The 21156-nt window shown below is 50.4% G+C and overlaps 1 protein-coding gene across 3 annotated transcripts in view; it reads left to right on the top strand.

Annotated features, from left to right (window-relative positions):
* The first annotated feature begins 18944 nt into the window (after positions 1–18944).
* The window catches only part of GLP1R (glucagon like peptide 1 receptor), a 37546-nt gene continuing 35334 nt past the window's right edge, over positions 18945–21156 (top strand). For all 3 annotated transcript variants that reach the window (XR_009565736.1, XR_009565737.1, XM_060307461.1), the window contains exon 1: positions 18945–19063. Coding sequence is in view for 1 of the 3 variants with exons in the window: in XM_060307461.1 (XP_060163444.1) it covers positions 18986–19063 (78 nt within the window). In the remaining 2 variants the exon portion in view is untranslated. The remainder of the gene's footprint in view (positions 19064–21156) is intronic.

Here is a 21156-nt window from a genome sequence, read left to right on the forward strand (position 1 = left end):
TTCGTCTGCGTCTCTATCCCTGCCCTGCAAATAGGTTCATCTGTACCATTTTTCTAGATTCCACATATATGCATTGATATATGATATTTGTTTTTCTCTTTCTGACTTACTTCATTCTGTATGACAGACTCTAGGTCCATCCACATGTCTACAAATGACCCAGTTTTGTTCCTGTTTATGGCTGAGTAATATTCCATTGTGTATATGTACGACATCTTCTTTATCCATTCATCTGTCGATGGACATTTAGCCTCATATCAATATTTAAAAAGACAACTCTAAAGTAAGGTTTTTTATTCCAGGCAATCATATTCCATTATAATTATTATTTTTTTTAGATAAAATCCTATCTTCATGTTAGAACACTTCGGAATGTTTGAATTTTAAAAAACTATAAGTATTAATTTGTTGCATCCTAAAAGGAGTCTAGCAGATGAAATCGTCTCTCTCAAATAAAACCTACTTTTCCCTTGAATAAAATGGACCCATGTGTGAGTTTATGCTAATGTGTTAGCCTTTGCTCGTTTGAGTTTGGTCTTCTCTCTGTGTTTCTGAAATGGAAACTGGAGGGGTCCAGTCAGTACCCCCTTAGGAGTTATAGCTGGTGGTGTGAAGTATTTGAAACAGAAAATCCACTGGGATGGCTGCTCTTGCAATTTATTATAATTTTATTTAATATTATCTTTTTAAGTGCTCTTGAGCCCCAGAGAACCCTGAGTCTCCAGCTCTCCCCTCCCAACCTCAACTCCGCAGGAGATAAGGAAGCACACATTTCTAGCAGCGAATGGAGAAAGAAAAACAAACTCCATCAAATGAAATTAGGTTACATGCTGAATCCCTTAAAAAGGAAAGTCTTTAAAAAGTGAAGCCATTTCTTACTCTGTAGCTAGTCTGAAACTCGATATGAACCTTTATTTCCTGCTGAAGGAAATTGTCAATTTAACAAAACAGATGGGGTCTCATATTGAATGTTCATGCAGCTTCTGGGCACTGAAGAACTGTCTCTACTGGTTTTCCCATCCAGAATCCTCTTGCCTGTCCCCAGCTAAATCCACAAGCTTCGTTCCCTCTGTCTGTTCTGAAGGAAGGGGGTGTTTCATGTTGCCTTGCTCCCCTCTCATCCTTGTGTCACCCTGATCAGAGATGGCCAAGCAATAGCCCAGAGACATGTCCAGGGAAGAACCCAGAAGAAATTCCACCATAATCTAGTGTATTTTCAAACAGTGGAAAATATATTATAGGATGCAAATTGTAGCCGTGGCCTCTGGTCTGCTCCTGATACTGATTCATGTCAAAGCCATAGAACCCTCCAGGGCAGTTTAAAAAAATCAAATAAACGAGGAATTCCCTGGTGGCCCAGTGGTTAGGACTCGGTGCTTTCACTGCGGTGGCCCAGGTTCAGTCCCTGGTTGGGAAACTAAGATACCGCAAGCTGCTCTGTGCAGCCAAAAAAAAAAAGGAAAAAGAAAATCAAGTAACTGAGGCCCTGGCCCAAGTGTTTTGACGCTTCCCCCAGCCTGTAGTCACACTAAAGGAAAAGATGGCATCCTCCGGAAAGAATGTCCTGAACGGAAGCTAGAATCTGGAAGCAACTGCCTGTCTGGGTGAGCAGAGCGGAAGTAAAACACATTATAGCAAACCAAACTACAGGTTCCCAAATAAAACATATTTTATTCATATTCCTATCCAGTTGCCAAAATTATTGAAGGCACATTGCATAGTCTAAATCCCTGGATGTCGTGGTAGGTTTTCAGAGAATAACAATCAGGTTTGATGTTTTCTAATGACTTGAATGTCCTATGGAAAATTTGGGAAAGAGACGGGAAGGATGTGAATCTAGCAAAGATGATGGATCAGACTGTTTAAGGCTACACACATCGCATTTCCTGGGAACTCTCCACGGTTGCTGATTATTTTGTTGTGTGTCAACACAGAGGCGAGAGAGATGAATACTGAGTCTTCCTCAGGGATGGGCACCTGGCTTCCAAGCGGTGCCTCAGAAAATGGTCTTCCTCACGGTGGGTACCTCTCCGCTCTCCCTAGTTCTGCAGAGCTGGCTGGGGTCCAGATCTGTTTGCTTTCTCCAGGCTTGCTTAATGGTTTCCTTAGATGTTTTGAGCCATTGAACTTGCATAAGCACATAACCATTTTCTCAGAAAAATTGTTAACTCTTTTACTAATTACTTAATTTGCCACACTTGAGTGAGGGAGACCTGGTGAGCATAAAGGAGCAAAGGATCAGGGACTAAGTGGTTAAACCGGCTGAAGCTGGGAGAGGAAAAAAAAGTAATTTTTGGTTCTCCTTGGAGTCAGTCCACATATTCTCATTTTGGTCTCGGCAAAATGAGCAATGAGATTTATAACTTTGTTGATTTAAAATGTTATTTTAGTTTGGATTTTGCATAAAAATAAGACCAAAAAAGAAGTGTCTCAAGATACATCTTGTGAAAGGGACCAGTCTTGAGGGTGACGTTGCATGAACAAGCCCCACTCTCTTCTGTCAAAGAGACCTCAGGTGAATAGGGGACTCACCTGTACTGTGGGTGTGACTCAGGGCCATGGGTGAAGTACAAAGGAATGGTTAAACTCAGGGATGAGGGATGAACTTGAAGACAAGTTAGCCTTTCAGTTGGGTCTTTGTCTTTCCATAGATGGTACCAAGATGGTACCAAGACAGTAGATGGATATATTCTAAGGAACGGAACAGTGTGAGGGGAGAAAACAGTATAAAGATGGGAAACTTCATGGAACGTCCAGAGACAGAGACCAGACCGTGTAAAGTCCTCCTCAAGAGCCTTCAAAAAATTTCCATCTCCTGGAATGTATACTCCAAATACCAAAGCCCTCCATGAGCTAGCCTAAAATAAAATTTCTGCCTGTCGCCCACCCCATCACTCAACTTGCTCAATTGCCTTTAGGACTATTTGATGTTGCCTGAACATCACACATATTTTCATCCTTATGTTGTTCCCTTATCAAGAAATACTTTCCCGTACAGAACAACCGGAACTTTCATATACTGCTAGAGGAAATGGAAGATTGTGCAACCATTCTGGAAAACAGTTGGACAGTTTCTTAAAAGTTGAAAACATGACCCAGGCATTCCACTCCTAGACATTTACCCGAGAGAAATAATAGCATTGTGCCTACAAACACTTACCCATGAACGTTCATAGAAACTTTATTTGTAATGGCCAACAACTGGAAACAACTCAAATGTCTATCCACAGCTGTATGGATAAACTATGTACACCCATTCTATAGAATACTGCTCATCAGTAACACAGAACAAACTGCTGATGAACAGACATGGATGAACGTAGACAAATCTCAAAATAATTATGCTGAGTGAAAAAAGCCAGACAAAACAAGAGTGCATAATGTATAGCTCCATTTTCATACAAAACTCTAGAGAATGCAAACCAATCTACAGTGACAACAGATCTGTGGTTGCCTGGGGGAGTGGAGCAAAGGCAGGAGAAAGAGATTGCAGAGCAGCAGGAGGACACTTTGGGGGGTGAGAGATGTGCTCATTCTCTTGATGGTGGTGATGATTTCACATGTGTCAGAATGTGCCAAACTGTACACTTTGAACGTGTGTAGTTTATTGTACCTCAATTATACCTCAATAAAGCTGTGAATAAAAGTCCTCCCTGCACCACTTGATCCTTTCTTCATCCTCCGTGAGGACTTCGTGACCCCTCTCCACTCCCCCAGGTACAATTTATTGCTGCTTCTGCACTTTGATTGCAACTGAATTTAGGGATTTTCACCCTGGGAATGAATAACATGTGTCTCTGGCTCCTCATTCTATAGCAAGCAGAGTCTGGCTTTTGGCACCCCAGCAAGTGTTGACTGAATGCAAGAAGGAATGAACAGTGAGTGACCCCATTTGGTAAGTGTAGGCAAATGATGGGAAAGGAGGGCATGTCGAGGGAGGGGGGCATGTTGGGAATATGATGGAACGACAGTGGGAAACCACTGATGGTTCTGGACTGATACAGGAACGGAAGTGGGGAGGCTGTTGCTCTACACCCAACAAGGTGAAGTGAACATTGAACAAGAGAGACCATTAGAATGGAAGTAAAACAAGTTCATGTGAAAGATGGTATGGAGGCCAAATTGGGGCATTCAGAAACTAAGTTGATGAAATGAATAGTAAGCAGGGATGGTTGAAATATACAGCAGTTTAAACCTAAAAGTCCATTGACAGATGAATGGATAAAGAAGATGTGGTACATATATACCATGGAATATTACTCAGCCATAAAAAAGAATGAAATGATGCCATTTTCAGCTACATGGATGGACCTAGACATGACCATACTAAGTGAAGTAAGTCAGAAAGAGAAAGACAAATACCATACGATATCACTTATATGTGGAATCGAAAATACGACACAAGTGAACCTATCTACGAAGCAGAAACAGACTCACAGACATAGAGAACAGACTTGTGATTGCCAGTGGGGAGGGGGGCAGGGGAGGGTTGGAGTGGGAGTTTGGGATTATCAGATGCAAACTCTTACGTACAGACTGGATAAACAACAAGGTCCTAGTGTATAGCACAGGGAACTATATTCAATATCCTGTAATAAACCATAATGGAAAAAAAAAGAAAGACATAGCAGGTTATAGCCTGGAGAGTCTAGTTGGATGTTTCTTCTATCATTACAATTTGGGGAAAAGAGCTGTTTTCCTAGCCAAGTCCTTACGAATAACTGTCAGGGTCTCTGCAGAAAGACTCAAAGATCTGTGTGCTCATTGTTGCTTACGATGAGGTCTGTGACTTAATAACACCGTGTTACTGTGTCCCAGGCGCTGGTCTGAGCACTTGACATGCATTAACTTATGTAACCTTTATATCAACCCTATGAGCTCTGATATTATCATCTCCATTTCACAGATGAGGAAACTGAGGCCCAGAGAAGCTAAGTAATTTGCCCAGGTTCTCCCAGCTAGTAAGTGACAGAGCTGGGGATTTGAATCCAGGCTGGATGGTTCCAGTCTATGCTCTGATGAACTTTGCAAGGCAGTATTGGATTTTTTTTGTTTTTTTGAAGCCAGAGTCTAATGGCATAAACCTCTAAAATTCATCATTGTGCATAGAAAATAGGACATCTATGTTTCTCTGACTTGTTAATTTGAGCAGCTTTCATTGTCTGGCTGGAAAGGATAACGTGCATAGGAGAGAGACTATTAGGCAAATAACAGCAGTTGTATGGTGTGCAAACAACGGTACATTTAAAATTCAGGAATTTTGAAGGCAATTAGCAGGTTCATTTAACATGCTCTTTGTGGGCTTTCTTGAACATTCTAGACCAGCAGATGCATTGTCAACAAGAAGGAGCTGGAGGAATTAGCTCTAGATTCCAAGTGATAAGACTTGAGGTCCGGTCCTGGGACACAGGCCCCCTGTAGGGCAGCTTCCTTGTCCACATGCAAAAGAAGAAACAGTAAGACGTTATTTTATTTTATTTTTATTGAAGTATAGAAATAGATGATTTACAATGTTGTGTTAATTTCTGCTGTACAGCAAAGTGATTCAGATACGTGTGTGTGTGTACACACACACACACACACACACACACACACACACACACACATTCTTCTTTATATTTGTTTCCATTATGGTTTATCCCAGTACATTGAGTATAGATAGTTCCCTATGCTATATAGTAGCATATCCATCCAGGATATAGGATGTTTATCCATCCTATATGTAATAGTTTGCATCTACTAACTCCAAGCTCCCAGTCCATCCCTCCCCCATTCCCCTCTTCCTTGGCAACCACAAGTCTGATCTTTATGTCTGTGAGTCCGTTTCTGCTTCGTAGATAGGTTCATTTATGTCATATTTTAGATTCCATATATAAGTGATATCATATGGTATTTGTCTTTCTCTTACTGACTTACTTCACTTAGTATGATAATCTCTAGTTGCATCCATGTTGCTGCAAAAGGCATTATTTCATTCTTTTTTATGGCTGAGTAGTATTTCTGTACATATATAAGTACCGCATCTTCTTTATCCATTCATCTGTCGATGGACATTTAGGTTGTTTCCATGTCCTGGCTATCGTAAATAGTGCTGCAATGAACATAGAGGTGCATGTATCCTTTTTTGTTGTTTGTTTTTTTATTTATTTATTTTTTGCTGTGTTGGGTCTTCATTTCTGTGTGAGGGCTCTCTCTAGTTGTGGCAAGCGGGGGCCACTCTTCATCACGGAGTGTGGGCTTCTCACTATCGCGACCTCTCTTGTTGCGGAGCACAGGCTCCAGACACGCAGGCTCAGTAGTTGTGGCTCACAGGCTTAGTTGCTCTGCGGCATATGGGATCTTCCCAGACCAGAGCTCGAACCCGTGTCCCCTGCATTAGCAGGCAGATTCTCAACGACTGCGCCACCAGGGAAGCCCGCATGTATCCTTTTGAATTAGAGTTTTGTCTACATATATGCCCAGGAGTGGGATTGCTGGATCATATGACAATTCTGTTTTTAGTTTTCTGAGGAACCTCCATACTGTTCTCCATAGTGGCTGCACCAACTTACCTTCCCACCAACAGTGTAGGAGGGTTCCCTCTTCTCCACACCCTCTCCAGCATTTGTTATTTGTAAACTTTTTAATGATGGCCATTCAGACTGTTGTGGGTTAGTTTTGATTTGCATTTCTCTAAGAGTTAGCAATGTTGAGCATAAGATGTTATTTTAAAGAACACAGTTCAGCAAAGTGTAAAAGAGAGCAAAAGTATGAAAAATAACTCACTATCCTAAATGAAAAAAATCAGGGAACGATGGAGATCCTTTCCATTTTAGCCAAAAAGCCACTCACAGTTAAAGTAACTCAGTGACTTAATCTTAGGTGCCTAATGGAATCCCTAATGTTTTTAAAGATTTTAAAAAATGATCCTGCTTTAGACATAAAAAGATGTCACAGGACAGCATTCTGGGAAAAGTTAGGACCTGTAGCATACGTCCAAAAACTTGCCTCATATTGAATGGAGAAGGAATCCACCAAGGCTAATCCAGGGCTGTGTAGACATTGGCTTATGAGCCTTTTCTACATTTGATTAAAAAACGTGTCCACCCATTAGAAACACTAAACATTTTGCTCCTTCCCTGTCTTAGGTCAGGTTCTCTGGAAACAGACTCTGAGCTAGAGATCTGAGTGCAGGTTTCCTGGGAAGAGCTCCTGGGGACAGCATCTGTCGGGGAGGGAAGGAGGCAGGATTGGGCAGAGGGAGAAACTGGGCTGCAATGCGGTCACAGCAAAGGCCCAAGCCACCCCACGGGGACTGTGGAGCAGGGATGGCCCTGCAGGCAGCCCCACAGGAGCCAGGGGGGTCAAGGGGACTGGGAAGATTAAGTATCTGCAGCCTACGCGCCTGGCAGCTGGGGGAGGAGAGCCTGGGACTTGAGCGGGACTTGGGAGGCGTGGGGTATCCATGGACTACCTTTCTTCCTCCACACTCTTGCTTTTCTCCTCTCATCCTCTTTCTTCACCTCCTTTGATTAGAAAACAAATCATGAACATGTTTTCTCTGGCTTCCTCTTTATGTTCTCCTCTGAGGACCTTAACAACTTCAGTGAGAGTATTTCTGACATCTGCATGCCAACTCCACACCCCTGAAATGAAGGGAGCTTTCCGAATGCCTGGAGGGGTGAGAAAGAGACCTGAGTGGGTGTGATTCCCATCCCTTCTGCGTGGCTGGGGAAGAGGGGCGTCCCTGCCTGAGGGAGCCCCCAGGGCTGAGTGGATCCACCGGACAGATATTGAAAAACCCTCAAAACACAAAAAACAACCGAAATCTGAAAGCATCAATTCTTCATGACTATTTTGCTCACAGCCTTAAATTTCTAAGAATGTTTTTCTTTTTTGGCTATGTTGGGTCTTCGTTGTTGCACGTGGGCTTTCTCTAGTTGTGGCGAGCAGGGGATACTCTTTGTCGCAGTGCACGGACTTCTCATTGCAGTGGGTTCTCTTGTTTTGGGGCACGGGCTCTAGGGGCGCAGGCTTCAGTAGTTGCAGCATGCAGGCTCAGTAGTTGTGGCTCACGGGCTCTAGAGCACAGTCTCAGTAGTTGTGGCACACGGGCTAGGTTGCTCCGTGGCATGTGGGATCTTCCTGGACCAGGGCTCAAACCCGTGTCCCTTGCATTGGCAGATAGATTCTTAACCACTGCGCCACCAGGGAAGTCCCTCTAAGAATTTTTCAAAGAGAGAACTGTATTCAGTCTTAGAAAAAAATGACTTTTGTACCTTAAGCACATGGATAAAAGTCCACTCCATTGCTTCTATCTTCTGGCATCTGGCTTTGACTGCAAAAAGGAACTGTATCCTTTGAATGCTCAAGTCTGGATTTACACACAATATTCTGAGATGAATATAAACACTTTGGAGTCATGCTCAAGAATGAAAATGTTTTTCGTCTACCCTGAATCAATACCAGCTCCTTAGAAGCTGTTGGTTTATAGCAGATTCTCCCAACCTGTTCCTTTCCCCCCAAAAGGAGCCAGGGAACAGTGGGACTCATACTGCTTCATCCCCTGGTGCTTGTATAACCACCCTTGCTGGGAGTGTGGGATGTGGCAGGCTGACAGGGTTACAGTTGTTTCTTTATAAACAGTTTTAATTGAACAGGTGTCCTCAGGGAGCAGGGAAATTCCTCTTCACTTCACACGTGTCGTGCTGGCAGCTCCCTGCCTTTCCCGACAGAAGCTGCCTCTCCTCTCATTTTCACTCAGGCTGGGGCTGATTAATTAAAGCACCTCCTCTCCATTTCCAGGCAAAATCCTCATTTGACGCAGTGCAGAATATTCGATGCTTAAGCCTCTAATTTCCTGGCACCTTCACAGCCTCTTCAAGATGGTGTTTATGAAAGGGGGGCTCTCTTCCCATCTCCCAACTGACAGATTCACAGGTGTTTCTGTCACTGAGACCCCAGCCCCCCACAGTCCCCATCAGGGACTTCAGCCCGGGTCTGAGGGGTCAGGATATCCGTCTGTCATTTGCGGTTTCCACATATTCCTTCCTGATTATGCAAATCCTCCCTCTTTCTATTTGTTCCTCTCCTATTGTCCCCGCAAAGGACATCCAGTGTCCATCATGATGAGAACCTGAATGAGAGGTGGCCAGACAAATAGAAAATACTCCTATTAGTCCTTCTCTCCCTCCCTCTTTTTCTCTTTCTCTCTCTCCCGCTTTCTCTCCAGAGCTAAGAACCAACTGTTAGGCATTTAGCTAGACCACGTCAGAAGCCTTGCCTGTTATGTGTCACCCCCTCTCTTGGGGAAAGCAGTCACTTTTAGTTTTTTTCCATGTTTATGGAATATTTTTAGAGGATAGACTTGCCCTTTCTGCCTAGTCTGCTTTCTCCAGAAGCCCAAGCCCGTCCCTGGCTGCCGGCAGTCAGCTGGCACAACCCGTGGCACTCCCTGGCGGATTCCGGATCCGACAGCACCCCCAGGTCCCTCCCCTGCTCACGGAACCCTGTGGGACAGCTGGCCCGGGGGATGAGCAGATGCATTTCCTCTTCTGGCCTTGTCCTTGCCTCTCACGTACCTGCTCTGCCTTCCAGGCTCCTTGGAGGGCAGGGACTGACACCCTCAGAAGGAAGGTGGTGCTCACGCTCATTTGCTCACATTACCTGCTCCGGGGGGTCATGCCAGGGGAGGGCACCGCTCGCAGGTCTGTCTCTTCCTCTCATCCTGGAGGAGGGCATGGGTGGGAAGGAGCCAGGGTGCTGCCTGACATCTTCTAAGAGCCCCAGAAAGGCTCCGGAGCCAATGGCAAAGTGGCAGCAGCCTTCCATACCACGTGTCCCCGAACAAATGATGTGAGCATTTCCCCTCTTCTGGAGAAAAGTCTGGGCTCTTTTAAAGTTGTCTTGATTAGAGTAGTCTTTTCTTCCAGCATCTTTTTGGGAAACTCCAACCTGACCGACACATGATGTGCAGATATCCGCTACGTCCAGCCATGAGGAGGTCCTGCAGGTCCTCACGCCATGCTTGTCCAAGGGAGTGAGAGTGTGTGTCTCTAGGTCAATTTATGTGTTAATTTGTCACTTGGTGCATAATATTTAGCACTGCGATAAAAACAAATAAGCCAATCCTATGAGGAACTGATTTTCCCTTCCACATCTGTTCACGGAGACATGTATCTAAAGTTTTGCTATTTTAAAAGCCTTCCATACAAACATAATCTAAAATTGCTAGGCTTTGAAGTTTGGGGCTTTTCTGTCAAATGATGTTTATGGACCTGCTCTCTGGAGCCGGGCCACTCATCTTCTGCCTCCAGGCCCCAAAGACATTGATGACCTCTTGAGGTCCTTTTCAACTCACTGCAAATCAATATGATGATTTTGAGCACCTTTTGCACACAAGTTCCATGCTAACCCTCAGCTAAGATGCAAGAGGGACCCTGTCCCCAGGCGTGTGCCGCAGCAGAGAACACAAACTCTACACAGAAACAGTCACGGTGTCAGCAGAGAGTGATCACGGTTAAAGGTGAAGTGGGCGTGGGAGCGCAGAGGAGACAGACTGGGCTTTTCAAGTCAAGGGTTGGGCAAGGCCCTTGGAGGAAGTAGAATTTAGGCTGAGCCTTGAAGGATGGATGGGATTTGGCCAAAGGAAATAAAAGAGAAGAGCATTTTAGGGGAAGGGCACAGCAGGAGCAAAGGCCAGATGTGGATAAAGGCAAGCCGACAACATGACAGCAACCATGACAACAGATCCGGGCTGGCTGCAGCACCAGACACTTGAGGACAGCTGGGGGGGACCAGGGAGGGTCAAGAACATTGTGGGAATGACCGTGAATCTTCCTCATGTCTAGGCTTTGCAGTTTGCGACGCTCTTAACACATGTATCCTCTCATCTGATCTTCGCAACAGTCCTATAGGTGGGCAGTGGCAGGGATGATTATACAGATGAGGAAACTGAGATGCAGAAAGTTGAGGCCATCTGCTTTAGGGGACAAAGGAAAATAGCAGAAGAACCAGGGTGAGAGCCCAGAACTTCCCACACCTGACCGGGGCTTTTCCCCTGAACCAGGCAGTGGTAGGGAGCCTGCAAGGGAACTTGCTCCTCAGTGCCTGACGGTACTGTACGTCCGTGGAACTTTTGTTTGTTGGTTTGCTTTTCAGGTTTAATTCACTGACTTTTCTTGTGTGAAAGCACCATGAGGTGGCCGCCCCCGGATGCTCTGGTGTGGGTAAGTGAGTTCCTGAATGGGAGACGTAGGGAACAGTCTCTTTCCAGAGGTCACAGCTATGGCTCTTGGGCGTGATACTGAAGGGGCCTCGGCAAAGCTGACAGAGCTGGCAGAGACCTGCCGTCAGCAGCAGCTTCCTGGACACAGGGGCCGGGACAATGCCCAGGGCTGGGCGGAGCAGGGCGGGCAGGGGTGAGGCTCGTTAGCACCAAGCCGCAGTGTCGTGGCATGTGTGGGGCCTCCTGGTCTCCTTCCCCCAGCAGTCCCGCCGCACCAGGATTACGAAAACCGTGGTCAGGATGAAGGCCCTGGGGATGGCAGTGGGTACCTCTCGGGCCACCTGACATCCAGACCGACAGGACTGCTGTAGTCCCCGATGGTTACAATCACCTTGAACATGGTCTCCTGGCCAGCCTAGGTCTGCTTTTGAACGAGCATGATCTTTAGAACCTTGTTCTTGAGGGGCATCCCCAGAAAAGCGTCAAAGATCTCAAACTCCTTGGAGGACAGAGAGAAGAGACTTGATGTTCGTGTCCTGGACACAGGCAACCTGGCTTGATGATGCGGACACACTCCTTGTCCTCGATTTGCCTTCACGAGCTCAGGGGCCTTAAGCCTGGTGTTGACCACACTGAGACTGCAGCCCAGCTGCTGCCGAAGCCTCCATAGCCTCCCGTTCCAGGACCCCTGGGCCCTCCAGCCCCTCCCGTAGCAGCAGCTTGTGTCTCGGAGAAGTGTTTGTGCCTTTTTCTATGGCAAAACTGCCATGCTTGAAATTAATTGTGTGAGCCCATCTCCCCACCCCGAGGAGCTCCTCCTGAGAGCACCTGGGTGGTGGAGGACTGGACAGCTGAGCCATTAGGTGCCGGATAGTCCCATCAGATGTGTTTGCCATCCCGTTTAGCAAATGAGCTAGAAACCAGAGCATGATTGAGTGCATGGAGAGTGAGAGCTTTCAGAACAGGGAAGGAAGTGACTCTTGGCCTCGGGAGGGAAAAAGTGAAATAGACTGGGTCCTCAGAAAACGTCACCTGCCGGACCAAGTTACTGGTCTACTTGAGGCCGGGTCTAGAGATCAGGCCACAGCAACAGAGGGAGACTGTGAGCTTCCTCCAAACATAGGCCAGTCTCGAATCCTGAAGTGTTATCGTGTCACTCGTCAGAGCTAAGAGAAACAACCAGTAATGGGAACAGAAATTTCTGGACTCTGATCCTGCGGAGGTGCAGGAGACATCGGCCGGGTCAGAGGTCCTACAGTCCTGCAGGCCCAGGTGGCTGCAGCCACGTTAAGCTGCATCCCAGGTGTGTCCTGTGAGGTCCGAGTCGAGTCGGCACTCAGAGAGTCAAGGCGTGGTGGTGCGGGTTGCTGGGAGGAGCTGGCCCAGAGACTTTTGGGTTTTCCCTTTTACATTTGTTTTCTATTATTCAGGAGAAGGGCGTGAGTGGGTACCACATTCCTGTCATGCAAAACTGAGGGCGATGAGTGTGTCAGAGAGCGTGCGATCTAGAAGGCTCCGGGTAAGAGCCGGGCGACTGCTCGTCCTTCCCTGCTTTGGGGGACTCTGCCAGGATTTACGGTGACCTTGACTCAGCCCTGGAGGTGATCCTGGCTCCTGAAAGCCAGTGGCAGCTTCCCCACCCCAGCGCGGAGCCATTCTTTTCAGAGAGAACTTGTGGGGCCTGCAGGTCCCTCCACGGAGCATTTCCTGCCCCGGTCTTTGAGGCCCGTGACTGGCTGGTTTGAAGGATGCTACGAGAGGGGACCAGCTGGGGAGAGTTTCTAAGAAAGAGGCTGTTGCCCGTGGGCCGGGTAGCCTGTCAGCTGGGGACACCTCTTATTTTAGACCTGGGTTGACAGTTTCATTTCTCATTTTGGTCACAGTGGGTTTCTCCACCATGACGCCATGACGAGGCGCTGAAAGGCTACGGGGAGAAGGCCTGTACGATGCTTCCTCTTCACTTGATTTCCAAACGTGTGAAGTTTGGCATGTTTCCTCTTTTCCCTCAGAGCTTTAATTCTGTGAAGGGGCAGTGTGGGCTCTGTCATAACCTACCCCCTCACCCCACCTTCTCTCCGGAGAAAAGGCAAACAGGTGGGAACAGCTGTGGGTGAAGGCTAGAGAGAGATGGATAAGGACAAACAAGAGCCATGGCCACGCCATCCAGAATCCCCTTTGCGATGCTGCCGTCCACTGACGAAGGGGAGGAGGAGATGGGCCCAGGGTGAGGGGTCTCATTCACCTACTCACAGCCACAAAGAGGGGACCTCCACAAGACCTCTGCCTGGACTAACCAGCCCTGCCCCCAGGGGCGCACGCCGGCTGTGTCTGTCGGGTAGATTAACTGCGGTGACAGTCAGCTCCCCACTCTCAGTGGCTTAACACCATGCAATCCAGGGCAGGTCAGCAGGAAACTCTGCTCCATGCTGTCATCCAGGGACCCAGGCTCCTTCTGTCTTGTGGGCCTTGGAATTCTCCACTGGATCATCTGTGTCCAGCTGGTTGATGGGGGAGGAGAGGGTGTGGAGGATTGTGTGGGAGGTTTTATGGGCCAAGCCTGGAGAGAACCTAGACCACTTTCCTCCCCAATCCCCTGGCTGCACTAAACACCAAGGGAGACTGGGAAATGTGGTCGCCGTGTGTTATAGTTTGAATGGTGTCCCCCCGCAAAAGGTATCTCGAAGTCCTAATAATGTTCAGTACCTTAGAATGTGACCTTGTTTGGAAATAGGGTCTTTACAGAGGTAATCAAGTTAAAATGAGGTCATTAAGGTGGACCCTAATCCAATATGACCGGCATCCTTATACAAAAGGGAAATTTGGATGCAGAGATGTACACAGAGGGAAGACAATGTGAAGACACGGGGAGAATGCCATCTACAAGCCAAGGATGCCTGAGGCTACCAGGAGCTGGGACAGGGGCCTGGAGCAGATTCTTCCTCTGAACTCTCAGAAGGAACCAACCCCGACGACACCTTGATTTCAGACTTCCAGCCTCCAGAACTGTGAGACAATACATTTCTATTGTTTAAGCCACCTAGTTTGTGGTGCTTTGTAATAGCAACCCCGGGAAACAAACACACACCAGATTTGGGGAGCATCCGGCCAGCTCTGCTATGCAATCTTCTTGTTAAAAGGAAGGGGACAGATGGCTCCTAGGGCAACACCTGCCCCCTCACTGGTTCTACCACTCTCACTAAGCTCCCCTCTGCACGACCCTCTCCCTCCCCTGGGTTTTCTCTCACCTGCTTCCCACTGCTGACACTAATCCCTCCCAGGGGAGACAGAAGGAGCCCCAGTCATTTCTGGCCGGAGTCCCCAAGCGGAGAAGAGAGAGGAATTTTGCTGTTCTCACCTCAATTGCTTTCTCTTCCTTGCTCCACTAACCCTGCCCGCACTTTGTTGAGTGACCTCAAGCAAATCCCCTGACTCTTGTGGGACTCAGTTTCCCTCCCTGTAAAGTGGGAGCAATCACGCTGACTTCTCCCTCAACAGAAGAGTCAGTTAGGAAACCGATGCTGTGATACTTTGTGCTGCATCCGCCCAAGAGAGCAATAATCACTGTAGCTCAAGAGGCTATAAATCCTCCCCAGCTGACTGCCCAGAGCTGAACAGGACCCAGCACCTGGCAGGCTCGGCTGGGCTGGAGGATGGAGGGCAGCGATAGAGGCACTGCACAGGGGGGAAGGGCCTCTTGGGTCCAGCTAGCCTCCCCCCTCCCCCAGACCTGGGGGACTGGGCTGTAGCCACCTGGACCGGGAAGGGATGGCCTGAGCTGGAGCCCTGGGCATTAGCAGCCATACCTGCTGCCTTGCTGAGACCTGGCTCCGCTGGGGCAGTGACAGCTGGGAAGAGGGAGGGCCATGGGGAATAACAGTGGTGGCAGCGTTAACACTGCCATTTGCCGAGGACTTAGGAGTGCCAGATTCTGGGCAAGTGCTGCTTCTGATCGTCCAACAATCCTGTGAGGTGTGACTGTGGTTGTGCAATCAGTGTGCGAGGTCTGGGAGGGTCGCATCCAGGCTCTCTCAGGCTATCTTGACCTATCTTGGGTTAGTTACTCCACTGCTTTGCACTTTGGGGTCCTCCGTTGTAAAATGGGGAGAAAAGTGATCCCACTTCACAACCCAGGGTTGTGGAGCAGAGGACAGGGTTGCAAGAAGAGAAGCAGGAAGTGGAGGGGTGGAGCCCTTGCCTCGGGGCATCCCTTGGTGACATTCTCCTTCACTCCGGGAGCTGCTGACAGCCACATTCCCCTGGCTCCTGGCAGAACAGATTCCTGGGCCTGCTCCTGTGGTCTCTGTCTCCTCCTAGCAAACCTTCAGACTTTCCAGGCGATGACTAGGGTGAGGGCGATGGTGAGCATTAAATGGAATAACACTCACGAGGCTCCTGGAACACTGCCCGGCTCAAGGCAAGTACTCAGTAAACATTGGCCTTTATTATTATCCCCATTTTACAGACTGTGAGACCAAGGCTCAGAGATGTTCAGTGAGTGATTGAGCTGGATTTGAACCCAGGACTGACAGAGCTTAAGATCTGTGTGTAGGTGTGTGTGTGTGTGTGTGTGTGTGTGTGTGTGTGTCTGTGTCTGTGTGCAGGGGCACATGTGTATTTATACTAGGCTAGAAGATTTTGGCTCTTTCCTCATCTGGTCCACCAGAATGGGGATATGGTCTTGAACTTTGGAAAATAAACAAGCTTCTTAGGAACCTGGAGCTTGGAAAGGAACCTGAACTATATGGACAAGAGACACCTGTCCTTCTTAGCAGTTTTTTCTTTTCTCCCCATCCCACCCTCTTTTTTCCCTCTACTTAGCCCCTCCCTCCCTCCTCACCCTTCCCCCAAGTGAAAGACTCCTTTCTGCCCACTGGCCAGGTCTTCCCACTGAGGAGAGGGTCCCCTCATCCAGGAGCAAAGGAGGTGGGGAGGCCTGCTCTGGGGTCTGTCTCCACAGGTCCAGGGCCTTTACAGCATCTTTTCCTCAGGTGCACACATCAGTTGCTCCCATTCCCATTTCTGAAAATAACCTGAAAACCAAGTTCTCTTAGTGGACGCTGAGGGTACCCCACTTTAGGGCCATGGGAGAAGCTTTGGGCATAGGGGTTAGGAGCCAGACCCAGAGGTCTGGGCTGAGGAGGAAGGACCCACAGGGGAGGGCTCCCAAGACGGGCTGGCAGAGCTGGAGCCTGTCCCCTCTCCTGCACCAGCCTTCGGGGCAGGTGGACCTAGGGTGAAAGCCAGCATTGCTCTCTGAGAAGCTCATCTGTTATCCCTGAGCCTCAGTCTCCTCATCCATAAAACGGGTATAATAGTACTTGGTCCTCAGACTTGAGGAGATCAGGGCACACTAAGCATTCGGCAGCACCTGGCCCAGAGAGGGAACTCAGTACGTGGTACTGATAGCGATTGTTTTTGTTCATGGTTAGTGTTAGTCTAGAGAGCGGTATTCCAGCCCTTCCATTCCTATCCCTCTGAGGATACGGACTGCATCACCACTTCATGCCCAGGACCTAGTTCAGTGTGTGGCTCATGGCAGGTGTTCAACTGATATTTATTAAGTGTAATTTGGAGGTTGATAATTTCATGGTAAAGACTCAGTTCTAGCCCCTTATTTTCCTCTCTCCTCTCCTCTTCTCCCCAACCCCCAGCCCTCATATAGCAGAGCCTGCAAGTCATTTGTCTAGCTGTCTGTCTATCTATCTGTCTGTCTATCTATCTGTCTATCTGTCTGTCTATCTATCTATCTATCTGTCTATCTATCTATCTGTCTATCTATCTGTCTATCTATCTGTCTGTCTATCTGTCTATCTATCTATCTATCTGTCTGTCTATCTATCTATCTATCTATCTATCTATCTATCTATCTTGCCTTCTTCTAGAGTAATACAAGCCCTAATATTTAACCTTGCCAGTGACTGTTCGGAATTAAGGGTACTCTCCCAGCCTCCTTCAAAGCTAACCGTGCCCATGTGTCTGAGGGGGGACCATGGGGTGTGGAATTGATGGCTGCGTCTTTCAGGATGTGTCCTTACTGGCGGAGGTGCGCCCATCTTCCCTTTACTCCTTCCTGCTGGCTGGAATTTGCACCCATCTTCCCTTTCCTCCTTCCTGCTGGCTGGAATTTGCACCCATCTTCCCTTTCCTCCGTCCTGCTGGCTGGAATTTGCACCCATCTTCCCTTTCCTCCTTCCTGCTGGCTGGAATTTGCATCCATCTTCCCTTTCCTCCTTCCTGCTGGCTGGAATTTGCGCCCATCTTCCCTTTCCTCCTTCCTACTGGCTGGAATTTGCGCCCATCTTCCCTTTCCTCCTTCCTGCTGGCTGGAATTTGAATATCATGGCCAGAGTTGGAGCAGCCACCTTGGATCATTAGATTGAAGCCCTGAACCATGAGAATGGTGGAAACTGAAAGAGCTGGAGACCCTAATGGTCAGGGAGCCTTTGCTCCAGCCCTGGGCTGAACCTCTGGCCTTGCTTTACATAACAGAGCCCTTGGTTATGCCACTGTTATTAGGGGTTTTCTGTCACTCGAAGCTTAAGTGGCACATAAGGTGACTGTTAGACTGACTTCTGGGTAGAGGAGGGAACAAATGACTCTCAGGTAGTGAGAGGGAGCTTGCAGGACAGGAAGACCTCTCTTGGCAAATGGGAGCCCCTGGTTCCTCCCACTGGAGGCCTCCTCCCCCCTCCCCCTCCCCCTTCCTCCCCTCCTCGGTGCTCTGAGATTTGAGAAGTCCTGTTCTCTCCCTCAGGGGCAGCTACTCCATCAGCTGCTCCCTTTCCCTTTGGAATGGTCCAGACATGCCCCGTGGTAGGTCAAAGCTGAGCGCTGCTGCCCACCCCGCTTCCTAATAGTGACATCAAAGTTCTTTTGGGAGAGGGGTGTAATTCCCTTTTCCCACTGGCACTCCACACTGGCTTTAGGGAACAGAAAGTCAGTGCCTTCTTAGCACTGTCTTCCACAGCCCGGGTGAGGGTGAACCTGTGTCCCACCCTACTCCCTGGCCTGCACTGCGTTGGGGGTTGAGGGGGGTGTTACAAAGGCAGGTATAATACAGAGCCTCCACGAAGCAGGGAGACAGAGACGCAGGAGGCACAGAGGACAGCCTTGGGCACACGTTATCCCAGGGACACGGGGGTTATAAGAGCCCCAGTGATTCAGAGCAGGGGCCATGGGGGCTGCGGGAGTCGGGGACCTTCTAGACCCTCCCCACCGGCAGGGCTCCATTGATCCATTTGTCACTGTCCCCCCAACCTTGGTTGTCCCAGGGCTGCCTTCGGGACAGAACCCGGGAATAAGGAGAGGTCTTGGGGACCGGGTAACCCCTCCGGGTGGATCTGTCTTACTCGCCACTCGCAGCTCTTGGGGTTACACTTTTCGGAAGGGGTTTGACTGGCGGTGTGACCTTGGCCAAGTCCCGTGCGCTTCTCCACCTCAGTTCCCTACGGGGTATCCTGGACAGCTGTGGGGTGGTTTGGCTTTCTTTAGCGGGGGGATCCGGGAGGAAGGCCGGCTGTGGGGTGGGGGCGGCCCGGCTCCTGCACTGCCCGAACCCGAGCGGCGCCAGCCCGGAGCGCAGGGCCCGGGACCTCCGGTCCGGAGGTGGCCGGGCCCAGGAGCCTCCGCGGGCGGGGGCGGAAAGCCGGGACCCACCCGGCCCCTCCTGCGGGCGGGGCGGCCCAGCGGCGGCTCCTCCCCCGCGCCCGCGCCGCCCGGGCTCAGTGGCGTGCGCGGTTCCGCAGGTGGCAGCGATGGCCCAGTCCTGAAAGCCCTGCCATGGCCGGCGCCCCCGGGCCGCTCCGCCTGGCGCTGCTGCTGCTCGGGGCGGTGGGCAGGGCCGGCCCCCGCCCCCAGGTGAGACCCGCGGGCCCCGGGGCGGGGGAGGCGGCGGCGTGGGCCGCTGCGGGCGCGGCGTCCGGGCAGCGGCGGCTGCGACTTGAGCGAAACTCCGCGACCGCGGGCGGCGGGAACCCAAGCCTCGGGGAGTTGGACCTGGAGAGTTGGGTGTCTGAGGTGGGGTCTCGGACGGCGGACGCCTCCCGCAGCCCCGGCCAGGCGCCCCCTTCCTGGCCGCCCGGGCCCCTCTGCCGGGCCACCGGCTGTCCCGCGGCCGCCGTGCGCTGACTTCTGCGCCGCATCTCCCCTCGACCACTTTCCCAACTCCGTCTGCCGCAAACGCGTGCCAGCGGCCCGGCCACAGCCCGAGCTCCCCGACCTCCCCTTTTCCACTGTGCCCCAGACCCCTCCCCGCCGTGCCCCGCTATCAAAGACCCCCTGGGAAGGCAGAGAGGCCTGGGCGTGGACCCCCAGCTCTATCCCCCCGCACCAGCCCCCCAGCACAGCCTTTGACTCATAGCCCCAGGTACCCTAAGGTGGCAACTTGCTGTCCTTCCCCCTGACCTCCCAGCTGGAACTCGAGAGCCACCCCTGTCCCCAGCTCTGCGCCAAGGCAAACGCTAGAAGGCTCCCTGCTCCTCTAGAAGCAGGCAGGCCTCCCCTCACACACTCGCCTGACACACCCCCATTTTGACCCCCTTGGTGGTCAACATGCACCAGAGCCCATACTGGGACACGTGGAGACACCTTGGCCTCCTGGATGCCCTTGGAGGGCTGACCACAGGTGGACCCCTGCAGCCCCTCTCTGCCTTTCCTGCCTCCAGGCTCCTGGGCTGGGGGCTGTGGTCAGCCTGCTTTAGGAGAGGAGTTGTCCAGAGATGCTGTGAGATGCTTGAGCAGAGAGGAGGTGCAGGCTTTCCTGTGCCAGAGAGCCGTGTCTTCCCGTGACCTCCCACTCTTACCCCCAGACCTGAAGAGCTTTGGGGAGGGGGCTTTCACGGGCCTTGAAATTTGTCCCAGCGCAGGTGGAAGGCGGGAGGAGGGGTCTTTGATGAGTGCCGACTCCACCCCTGGCTGAGAATCCAGATGTGGACAGATATGCCTCCCAGCTAAGGTGCCAGCCCTTCTTCAGCCCCCACGTTTTTTTCCAGTCTCATTCCCTCCCTCTCCCTGTCCCCAGCCCAGCTACTGCCCCCAGCTGCAGGAGGCATCTCCTTCCACACCACTGTCCCCCCAACGCTCAGCCAGACTTTGGCTTCCCTGGTGTGCGTGGGATCTTTTGGGAGCCAGAACTGCAGACCCACTACCTGCTTCTCTCTCACCTTTACCTCCTCCTCCGGCTGGGGCAGGGTTGGGGCGGAAGGCTCTGCTGCCTGGTCCCATCCTGCTCCAGGCCATTTGCAGACTGGCTTTGGATTAAGGGAAGAGGAGAGGTTCTGAATGCTGCCTGTCTTCTCCCCAGAGTTCCTTTGCCCAGAGGAGTCAGGCTCCTTGAACCTGCCCTTTCTTCCCACCCCTCATTCCTCAGCCCTGGGCCAAAAGCCCAATATCCTGGGGCCATAACAGTCCTGGGGTGACAGAGAAGGGCAGGATGAGCCAGGCTGTGAGCAGAGAGGGGGAGCTTCGGGGGTTGCCCTGCTGTGAGCATCCCTGACCCGTGGAGATCTGAGTGACAGGCTTTGAGGTCAGACTGCAGTAATTGCGACACAACCTCATGCCTGCGTGTGACTCTAAACAATGGTGGATTCTGTATTCTATTTTCTGTTCATGAAATCAGCAAGACTAGGTTGCTCCCTTCATGTCACTGCCGGTGGGGACGAATCTCAGAAAAGGAGGGTTCCCTGTGTAAGGTGAACCCAGCAGTCCAGGAACAGAGAGGACAAAGGGGTGTGGGGCTGGGCTGGTGCCTAATACCTGCTCACCCAAGTGGGACTGAAGGGAAAATGGAGTGAGCTGCCCACAGTCAGGCTGGCCAGGCTGGAAGGGGGTTCCGGCAGGAGGGTGGCAGAACTGACCTCTGAAGAAGGGGACCTAGGTTACTCCTTCATTGTTGCCGGGAAGGACCACCCCCTCCCCTATAATTTTCCTCCGCAAGACCCCTGTGAGGGAGC

Source organism: Globicephala melas, chromosome 11 (genome assembly GCF_963455315.2).
Source record: "Globicephala melas chromosome 11, mGloMel1.2, whole genome shotgun sequence".
Taxonomy (NCBI): Eukaryota; Metazoa; Chordata; class Mammalia; order Artiodactyla; family Delphinidae; genus Globicephala; species Globicephala melas.